The sequence below is a fragment of the Micromesistius poutassou genome (assembly GCF_964030765.1).
Source record: "Micromesistius poutassou genome assembly, contig: SCAFFOLD_1238, whole genome shotgun sequence".
Taxonomy (NCBI): Eukaryota; Metazoa; Chordata; class Actinopteri; order Gadiformes; family Gadidae; genus Micromesistius; species Micromesistius poutassou.
Window position 1 is genome coordinate 5,001 of NW_028177922.1, and position 10,858 is coordinate 15,858.

Consider the following 10,858-nt stretch of genomic DNA (forward strand, 5'->3'; position numbering starts at 1 on the left):
ATTAATGTACAAACTCATTGCATGTTGTACGTCCTTGAATTTAAAAATAGTACATTATGTAGCATCTTATCCTCGCTATCTTTGTTGTATACAGGAATGGGTTAACATAGCGATTGTTAGTGCTTGTCAGCTTTATTGCATAACCTCTAGCATGATGGAGAACCTGTCCCAGCATAGTTTACGGACCTCATTTTCAACATGAATATAGTACCTTACTACTGCTACTAATGGCCAATTCATAGCCACACCATGCATGGAAAGCACTCTGCTGGGTCCACTATTGGAGTTTGTGTAATTTGAGTGCACTGACAGAAGGCATAGCTTTGTTTGAAACACAATTTGACTTTTAGCTTGACTTTGGCGCTAAGTTCTTGGTTTGTTTTTGTCAGACTGGGAGCCTGCTGTCTAAAAGGGCTTCGAGGTTCAAGGTTCTGTTGGCGTCAAAGAAACGTGATTAGTAGAACCGCATTGTGAGCTTTGTAAACTGTTGAGACGCAGGATGATTTCTGAGGATATGACTCATGATATCCTCCAGTGTGCTTTCACGTTGTTTGCTACGGACGTCAACGTGTTCATAAGAAGGCAATCTGAATAATGTGTCACGGCCGAGGTGAATCTATACCTGATCCTCGCCCCCTCTTTAAGGGCACAAAGAGCAGCTGATTCATACCGAATGAGCTCTCAAATGAATTGAGCTGAAAAGGCCCGTTTTGAGGTCTTCTCTGAAGCTTTTTTTTTTGTCATTATGCAAATGGAATCACCTCCATGCTACTTGCAACTCTAACTCAATAACGAATCTTTTGTCCCCACCTCTACGGTAACATTCTGTACATTCATTTAACATCCCTCCCTGTCTTCTCTGCTTCTTGTCCTCAAAAGTTTTGTGTCGTGCTGCAATGAAAATCCTTGAAGGGACCATGATTCACTCATCCAGGATCCATTAGAAGTCTCCTCTCCCGACGGTGAAAGTCGGGAGATTAGCCCGATAATAAGCGGGCTGTTAATGCTCCACTATTACCCGTGTCCGTTTTGTTCTAACCCATTAACCGTTACCACGACAACGCAGCTGCCTCTGACTGGCTGGGGGTCGCAGTCTGCTCGAGGCAGATAGCAGAGCTGGCTCAGCGCTGAATAAACAGAGTTTGTGCTCGGGAACACTTGACCACTGTGATGATTATGGATGAGGTTACCGATCACCAGAGTAAAGTATCGGAGGGGTTTCTGACGTAGATGAGGGGGTCTGGGAGAAACCTTTTAAATATGTATATATATATATAATCATTTTCTGCATGACTATGAACACAGCGATATGCAAAATTACAATGGACACTTGAGTGACATGTTTGTCTTGTTGCACGCACACAGCCACACCCAACGCGCTAAAGTAAACATCCTCTGGCCCCTAACCACACATTGCCTACTTTTATTTCTGCTTGCATCGGAGGAGAACGCAAGCAGATGCCGAGCTCTGTAGGATAAAGTGTTCCGCCGTGTTCTATAAGGATGTAGAAGCCACGCCCCCCTCCTGATAGGGACTTGCCAAGAACTGCCGCTGCAGAGCGGAACCTCTCCAGCGGTTCAGCTCTCCTCTCTTGAGACTCCTGCTTTCTACCGACCCCTCACGTCTGCACACATGACAGAGACGACTGCGAATAAAACGCCAAGCGGCTTACATTTCATTTCAGCTGTGCCGCTGAGGGAGCGGTTGATACTTTAAGCCCTCAGTAAGGACGCCTTCTCCCGAACGACATGCAGGAGTAGGCAGAGCCCACTTCCAAAGCGGAGACCGCTGTCTTTATTAATAATCGCAACATCCAGTGTGTTTGTAGAATACACACACCACACACATGCAGGACATTTGACCCATTGTGTACTGGTGACTGAGTTAGATTTTCAGTCCGTCTGAATCTCTTGCTTGTTCTCTCTCGCTCTATTTCTCGCTCTCCCTTGCTCTCACTCTCTCACGTTCTCTCTCTCTTTCTCTCTCTCTATTTGTCCCTCTGTCTCTCTCTCCCTCTCGCTCTAACACACACACACACACACACACACACACACACACACACACACACACACACACTGGTACCTGCGGCGGCGGCGAGCTGCAGCGGGGTCTCGGTGTAGTTCTCGCCCCCGTCCTGCAGGGCCCCCTCCACGTTGGCCTTGTTGTCCAGCAGCAGCTGTGGTGTCAGCAGGGGGGGGGGGGGGGGGGGGGACGGGGCGAGGGTGGAGGAGGAAGTGGACAGAACAGGTGGTGACGGTGTGGAGGGAGGGGGGTGGGGGTGGGGGGGGGGGGGGGTGTTGGAATGCAGACAGAGATACACCTTGTTAGAATCGAGCATCAGCAGAATCCGTATTTATACTATCAAGCCTCGACGCGACACCTTAACTCAAGGCTGGGATTTAGTGCCTGGATTAGGTGGGTTGCTTATCTCTACTGACTGAGTTTATATTGGTTTACGGTCGCTGCTCAGTAGAAGTGAGGGCTGTGTGTAAACATGCTGGGTCTGTTGGTTATGGACGCGAGCGTCGCTACGCTATCATTTCCAGAGCTGGCGTACGAGACAGTGTTATTCTCCTTCTCCTCCTCCAACAGACTCCTCCTGTTAACTGGAATCACAGCCCGGCGTGGCTCAGCTAACGTCATCGACAAGATCACAGACTATCATATTTTGGCTTTCAGCTAAATGTATAATTTATTTCCCCCCCCCCCCTCCCCCAAAAAAAACATCTGCCGTCGCTAACGAATCAAAGGTGGCTTTGGTTTTCTAAATTGCTGCTCTGGGAGTTTAGAGGCAGGATTAAAGGGGGACGCAATCGAAGGGAAAGGAACACGTCTTGGCACTCTACATAATTCAAGACCAAGTTATGCTTCGTGACCCAATATGGCTGAGCACACCGCTAACTCTTTTTCCAAACTCATCATTTCCAAACCATTTATTAGAGATAATTACTGAACAGATTATCGCCAAGCACAAGAAGGAGATCTTGCCCGGTTTACTATTTGTTTTTTTATTTAGAGGAGGCTTTAATCGAAAAAGCGAGAAGGAGTGAATTGAGATGCAGGTAACTAGGCAACAGGTGCTGGAGTAGGGGCGAGGGCATTGGCTCAAGGGTGACTCAAGGACAGGCAGTGCACATCGGGGATCGAACCCAGAACCTTTTCGGCTGGACGTCGATAGCCTAGCCGCCGCAACGCCTTCCCCCCCACCAGTACCTCTATCACACACTATTCACTGTAATGGCAACAATATGTATCATCATCATCATTATTATTATCGGGGTCCAAGGGTACGGAGACTGAGTGGGAAGGTTGTGTGGGGGAGGGGGGGGGGGGGGGGGGGTTGGGGGGGAGGGGGTCTGTGTTAGGTGATCGGAGGTCAAAGGTCAAAGGTTACAGGTGATAAAGGTCACTACCTGCACGACAGGGATGTGTCCGTGCAACACGGCGAACGTGAGGGGCGTCCCCTGGCGCGTGTCGGGGTAAACTGAGGGGTGCTTGTTTACTGTGCTGGGCACCTGGGAGGTCACGGGTCAAAGGTCAGATTGAGGGGAGGGAGACATGGGAGAGATGCGTTAGCCGTTAGCCGTCAGCCGTTAGCACAGCTCTGGCGGTTTGAGGAGCAGGTAAAGCGTTGTGAAAAAAAAGGGGAGCAGGGAGGTTAGGTTGAGGTGCAAAAGAAGGCGGCGCAGGGAGAGGAAAGGAAGGTTTGTCTTGGGTCCGATCGCCGCGGCTGCGAACGCCGCGTCCTCGCTAAGTGTTATTTTCGTTTCACAGCGGAGCGCTCGCTGCGTTACGCTACCGCCGAGCGCTCGGAAAAGGCGAGCCCCTCGTATGAACGCTCCTGGACACTAAACGTGCGTGTGTGTGTGTGTGTGTGTGTGTGTGTGTCAGATGAGGAACTGAGAACAGACAGTCGTAAACTGACACACGCTGGCATCACCCGCACACTCCGCACTGACTGAGTGCAGTGGGGGTGTAGAAGGTATAACGCAGAGATAATTAGGCCTATGACAACGGAAGAGAAAAGTAAATAAGTAAAGTCATCATAAAATGAAAGTACTCCCCATCTTACTAATGGGAATAATAGTGTTTTCAGGCTCATTTAGTAATACTGGTTCCCCGCTCAATTATTAATTATGTCCTAGTCGTTAAATATAACTGCTTTTTATCCGGGAGCTCAACCGAAAATATCTTAATGGAAATGTAGTGTGGCAGCACGACCAGCTATTACAGCGGGTTTAGGGTATCGGTGCTAAGCTAATGGCTAAGCTAAGACAAACAGCACTGTTACACTCCAACACACAAAGAGAAGCCGGCTTTAACCTCAACACTCATCACATCATGAACATATAAGAATAAAACACAAAAGAATGAGGAAACACAACAACGTAAGCAGCTGACGTTGAATCGATGGTGTGCGTGTGTGTGTGTGTGCGGTGGGGCTGGTTGGTTAAAATAATATCAACGCAAAGTGGGTCAATGAAAACCAGGAGCAATGTTAGCAGCACGATGTCAGTATTGGAGGCATATGAAAATGAATGCACCACACTGAGGAGTTTAAGCAAAGGAAATCACGAAGAGCAGCAGTAGGCGAGTAGCAGCACAAAGAAAAATGACAGTTACAGTTTCACCGGCATCACGACAACAACTTAAAACAACAAGACAGGACATTAACACAATGACGATTTATATTGATGTTTTCTCCGTGGTGCTGATCTAGGCCTATGCTGACAACTCTACAAGTAATGCAAAATTATATATCATTTAGATAGAAAAATTATAATTATGTGATTTTTATTCATGATGTTTTATTTATTATTTTGTCAGAATTACAACATTACTAGTCAGAATGAAAACGTCGGTCAGAATTAAACTGCAGAGTGACGCTAAGAAGCTAAGTTAGCCGCAAACACTGTACCGTCGTCGCGGCGACGCGGTTGCCTGGCGACACTGACCTCGCTGTTGATGTCGGCGCCGGCGTCCAGCAGCATCTGGACCATGGCCTCGTCGCCGCGCACGCAGGCGTACATCAGGGGGGTCATCCCCTGGAGGGCCGGGGGAAGAGAGGGGGAGAGAGGGGGAGAGAGGGGGAGAGAAGAGGGGGGGGGGGGGTCAGTCCTTTAAATAGAGAGAGGGATGGTGATGGAGACAGATCAGAGAGATGAAGAGGAGGCTGGATTTAGGTCAGCCGCGCTACAAGTAGAAGTCAGAGCAGCACACGAGATCCGGACGAACTAATGATTAATGGATGGATGGATATAGACACAAATAGACAAACAGAAATGTAGATAGATAGACGGATGCCGATGGAACTAGATAAAAAGATACAGGCAGATATATAGATATAAAGATGGGAGATACAGATCGACAGGTAGATAAAAATACACATTTTAAAAACCACTTATTCCTTTTAGTTGGGTTTTGAATCCACTTATAGCACAAAGCACAACTATTGCCAATGCACGGTTAACAAATATAGAGAGTACACATTAATGCTTAATGCCGGTAGATGTAAAGTCGATGGCGGATTATAATCAGAGTGAAGCCGCGCAGCAATGCTAATGCAACGCTAGCACGACGCTAACGCTACACCGCTGCAGTAATCTCCCCGCCATAATTAATACTCACACCTCATTAGCAGCTCTTTAACGCAGAGACATCAGGGGAGGGATTTCAACCCCCCTCCCGCGTCACATCTTACAGCGCAACCTGACAACATCGGTAAACAGCAGCTCCTCGCACACACACACACACACACACACACACGCACGCGCTGCAGAAAGACTGGAGAGAGAGCACCAGAGCTTCCCAGTGGTGTCGTACCGACGACGCAGAGGAAAAATGCCCTTTAGCAACAACCACACGCAGAACAGACTCATGTCTCCCCCAACGTTCAGCAGGAACACAGATAACAGCTGTACAATTAGTCACCAGGCAGTCGATTCTTCATCAAAAGTAAAGCGGGGAACATTGTCAATTTCAGTCTCCGATTTTAAATCCAAATTAGGGTAACTACATAACTACCAAATCCACCTGCGGCATGACTCCACAGGAAAACCACTGGACAGAGATGGAAATAAGAATAAAGGGTCCCAAGGTGTAGATAAAGTACGAGACAACCACCTTCTGAGTTCAACAGCGCTAAAAACTGCTAAGTGGTTCCCAGGCTTCATCCGTCTCCATGAACCACTAAAGCGTTGACCACTCCGTAGAGCGTCGGCGGGTGATCCACGTTTACGACCCGCTCATACCACACCACGAGCAACTCTTAGAGACAAATATCCCAACGCGGCCATTCGTTTCGAATTTTTCCCCACTTTCGCCGCAATTAAGAAGCAGTAAACGGAAAGGTCAACGGAGAGGATCTGGACGACTGATCGCGGCTAAATGCCGCTAAAACCCTGCAATGATTCAGACCACAGAGACGGACCGCGACCGTGTTTTCAGTTATCACTTCCGTAATGCTGTATGTGTTCTCTGGGACCGTTTACCTCGTTGCAATCCAGAAACCAAAACTGCTTTCAGCAGAATGTGTGGGCAGCTGAGGGAAAGTATCCTATTCCTCCATTGCCAGTTCTTCCAGAGATAACACGCCGACGCCAAGAACACGGCTGGAATCGCTGCTAAGGGTCCTTATCTCGTTTTTCCAAAAGAGCCCATCAACTCCTCACATTATTGTTGTATTTGGGCCAGACGCCTGCGTTCATCATCCTCGCAGTCGTAGTCGTTCCTGCGATGCTCAGGGACACACACACACACCATCACGTTGGAAACACTTGCGATGAAGAGGGGACGGCTTTTTAGATCCAAAAAATCCTTTGTCTGTGCAGATTTCTGCAAGGTGTTTATTCGTGGTTGAGTTCGAACGGATCGGTACGTTTGATAGATTACCAGGGTCAAAAAGGTATGTGGGCTTTCGAAACCCCGCCCAAAGTGCTCAGCCGGTATCGACCCATCCTTGAGAAAGCCAGGCTCCTAACTCCCATTTCTACCTGCTCATCACTAATCGGTCACCATGGTCACGGAACGACACTTTGGATTAAAGCGTGAAATACAATTTCCTCCCATCTTCTCACTCTTATCTCCCCGGGCCAGCCCCTCCCGCTGCAGGGACGCCAATTTGGCGGCTGCCGACTCTGCAACACACGGGTCCCACCACCTCCCACCTCCCGCCTCAACCTCCGCTGAGCCGACAACCTTCCAACACGCTGCAGCCTCACTCAGCAGGTGCCCGGCGGGCGCTCCCGGACTGCGGACGTTGTTTACCTCAGCATCCTTGGTGTTGGAGCGTGGATTCAAGAGACAGTGCTGTTTTGTGCTTCACATCGGGAAGCCTGAATGTATAGTATGTGTGTGTGTGTGTGTCTGTGTGTGTGTGTATGTGCATGTGTCCTTGAGGCTGAGAAATATGAAGAAATATGTTATTATTACTAAATTACAAAATAGTCCACATTGCAGCAAGATGTCCACATGCGTTGTGACTTAAGAAGGAGCCACAGAGAGGCAGACGAGATGCCCGCAGCGGTCTCAAAGATTCAACACTCTGCAGAGTGATACAAAGTTATGACATTGGCTGGTATTCTGATTTATCGACTGACTACTGCTAAAGGCAGGAGTGTATTTGTGTCGGTACGACGGTACCTCAAGTTTTTATTTTTCCCACTCTTTAATAACTGGACACAAATTGTTGCGACGCCCACTCGTATATATTTACAATAATGGGGTAAGAGGTGCAAGCACTCAAATGCATCAAATGCATCAGGGACTTGATTGGTTGCAGTATGTTCTCGGAACAGACTGTGCCTGGTGTGTGTGTGTGTGTGTGTGTGTCTGTGTGCGTGTGTGCCTGTGTGTGTGTGTGTGTGTGTGCGTGCGTGCGTGCCTGTGTGTGTGTGTGCCTGTGTGTGTGATTGCGTTGCTAGGTAATAGGCAATAGCAGCACACTTATTCCACGGATGCAAACTGCAAACCACTTTGCACTTTGTGTGGGTGTGCACTTTGCCAATGTGTGTGTGTGTGTGTGTGTGTGTGTGTGTGTGTGTCGGTATGCGCATGTGTGTGTGAGTTTGTCTATGTGTATATGTATGTTTGTTTTGTTATGTCTGTATGTTTTTGTGTGTGTAAATCCATGTCTCATGTGTATGTGTGGGTGTGTGTCTGTGTGTTTGTATGCAAATTCATGTTTGTGAGTGTGTGTATCTACAGGCTGTACTTGTATTGCTGGGTGTGTGTCCTTAGGCATAGCTGTGTATCTGTGAGCGTGTTTCTTTCGATACTTGTTTGTGGAGGAATGACGAGCTGTGTCTGTGTGTGTGTGTGTGTTTTTGTGTGTATCTGAGTGTGCGTGCATGCATGCGTGCATACGTGCACATGCGTATGTGTGCGTGCGTGCACATGCGTATGTGTGCGTGCATGCACATGCGTATGTCTGCGTATGTCTGCACATGCGCGTGTGAGTATGCATAGATGCATGTGTGTGCAAATGCGTGCATGTGCGTGCATGCATGTGCACACAATCATGCGCGAGTGCGTGTGCGAGTGTGTTCCTGCATGTGTGTGTGTGTGTGTTGCTGCTTGTGTGTGTGTGTGTGTGTGTGTGTGTGTTGCAGCTTGTGTGTGTGGCGGCTCCTACCTGCTCGCTCATGCTGTTGATGCCGTCGGGCCCCAGCAGGTTGACCGCCTGCTTCACCAGGTCGGTGCGGCCGCAGTTCAGCATCCTGAAGCCCAGGTCCTGCAGGAACTTGGCCTCGGTGGACGCCGCGTCCAGCTTCCTGCTCGCGCAGAAACAGTCGTCGGCCCTGGAGACGCAACGCGAAACGCCACGGGACGAAAACGGATGAGGTCAGGAAGGCGATTAGACCTGGACGCCCCCGGGGACCGGGGGGGTCAGCTATCATCCGTTTGAAGGGGACGTATTGTACCGCCAGCTGTAAGTGTGATCAGCCGTTACAAGCCGCTTTGAGAATCGGCCTCTTCTGACATCACAGGTGGGCGTGTCCACACCGAGATGTGCGCCGGATAGATCAGTCTACCGGCCTACCGGATGGACTGTGGCAAACGTTCACGCTCATCTATCCGTCGTACATCTAGGTGGACACGCCGGTTTTCTAAACGGCAGTGTTTCAGAACCATGGATGAATTTGAACATTTTCAACTGACAGTGAACCTTCAGCTGCTCACGAAGCCAGGCACGGACGGACGGACGGACCGGGGGGGACGTCAGACGATCAATGACTTTGATCACATGATGAGAGCTATGAGTAGTGATTCTGGAGGGATTCGGGGGAGGGATGAAACCCTAATTAGCTCTTCAAAGCTTCTTCGTTTGTATGATTAGCGTTGGCCGTTCTTTAATATTCATTTTCCATTCGGGGAATCAATAGTCGGGGTTGGCAAGGACACATCGGTGCTGCCATTTGTTTATTTTGGGGGGGGGGGGCGGTCAGGTCTGCTTATTGACTCACCGGTCTGGAGTTTTTTCGTGGACGGAAGGTCGAGGCTGCATGGTTTACTTTGGGTTTATTGAGGACGGTAGAGCAGAATAGCTTGTGAAGACGGGTTAATACAAAACAGCCAGACACTTTTACAAGTAACTTTTTAAATCGACTTTAGGCGTTATATTATAAGTGTAACGGAAAAAAGATTAAAAGTTCATTCTCACAAAATTGTATTATTAACATGCCATTATTAATTTGCATGTTAATATAAAAAGTCCAGATGTTGTACCGCATTCACTAAAGTTTTATATGAGGATGCGTGACTGTTAATTTGCATGTTAATATAAAAGGTCCAGATGTTGTACCGCATTCACTAAGTTTTTATATGAGGATGCGTGACTGCTTTCCTTTATTAGAACTAGGCCATCTCCGTTGGAGGTAAGCAGGTTTTGGGAGCGCTCAGTATATAATTTGATATTTTAATAAATGAACATGTTTTATTTACAATTTTTGATTTAATATTAGTGTACATACGTGTTTAGGAACTCATGCTCTCGAAGTTTAATGTTGTTAGCAGGGTTTATAATTCAGTTTGTAGTTTTGGCGGCAACCCCGCTCGATACTGTAATGGAGAACATTGTTCTCTCTTGTTATTTTTGACTTATTCGGCCAGTCACGCTGGAACTCATGTCGGTTTTTTATTGTGAATGCAGGCAGCAGACAATAAATGTCACTGAGAAATCCCGGGGGGGGGGGGGCTGAATCATTTCCACGAACACCTGCATAAGTGAGGGTCATAAGATTAAAGCTCAGATATCTAAAAATACAAAGAATATATATTTTGTCATAAAACAGCCTAGCTACTGACACACTGAGCACGTGAGCTGTTGAAATGAGCATTATATTATCTCTTTAAGATATCCATCCCCTCACTTCAGCTGCCGAGGTTCGCAGTCCACCCCGGGCAGCAGCAGCCTGGCCGCCTGCCGGACGTCATCGCTGTCCACCGAGAAGCTCCGCCTGTGGGCGGTGTGGGCCACGGCGACCCTGATCCACTCCATCAGCGGGGGCAGTACCAGGAACGGCCTGCAGGGGGAGACAGAGTTTAAACAGGGTTTTGCTGTTTGAGTCAAAGGCGGACTTGCGTCAGGTGAAGGAGTAGTAAGATAGCTAGGTTAAAAACAAAACAGCGATGGGAGGTCTAAATTTTTTATGAAAGGTGCCTCGACTGAGACGTGAAACACACAATCCCGATGGCTATTTTCATACAATCTTGGCGTGAAGACAAACATTATTATTTTACGAGCTAAATCCTCACACGGAAACACGGTCAACGCGTACGCAACAGCTGCCATTTGATATTCCACCCCCCCCCCACCCCCCAGACACCTACAATGAAATGTTAAACCACGGCAAAGAA

At 48.2% G+C, this 10,858-nt stretch overlaps 1 protein-coding gene across 1 annotated transcript in view; it reads right to left on the reverse strand.

Annotated features, from left to right (window-relative positions):
- The window catches only part of LOC311374937 (ankyrin repeat and BTB/POZ domain-containing protein 3-A-like), a gene marked incomplete at both ends in the record, with an annotated part of 13,060 nt that extends 2,536 nt beyond the window's left edge, over positions 1-10,524 (reverse strand). The window contains 5 exons of the mRNA XM_084490665.1: positions 2,084-2,177; positions 3,415-3,516; positions 4,957-5,046; positions 8,634-8,799; positions 10,372-10,524. Of these exons, the coding sequence (XP_084346791.1) occupies positions 2,084-2,177; positions 3,415-3,516; positions 4,957-5,046; positions 8,634-8,799; positions 10,372-10,524 (605 nt within the window). The remainder of the gene's footprint in view (positions 1-2,083; positions 2,178-3,414; positions 3,517-4,956; positions 5,047-8,633; positions 8,800-10,371) is intronic.
- Positions 10,525-10,858: the final 334 nt, after the last annotated feature.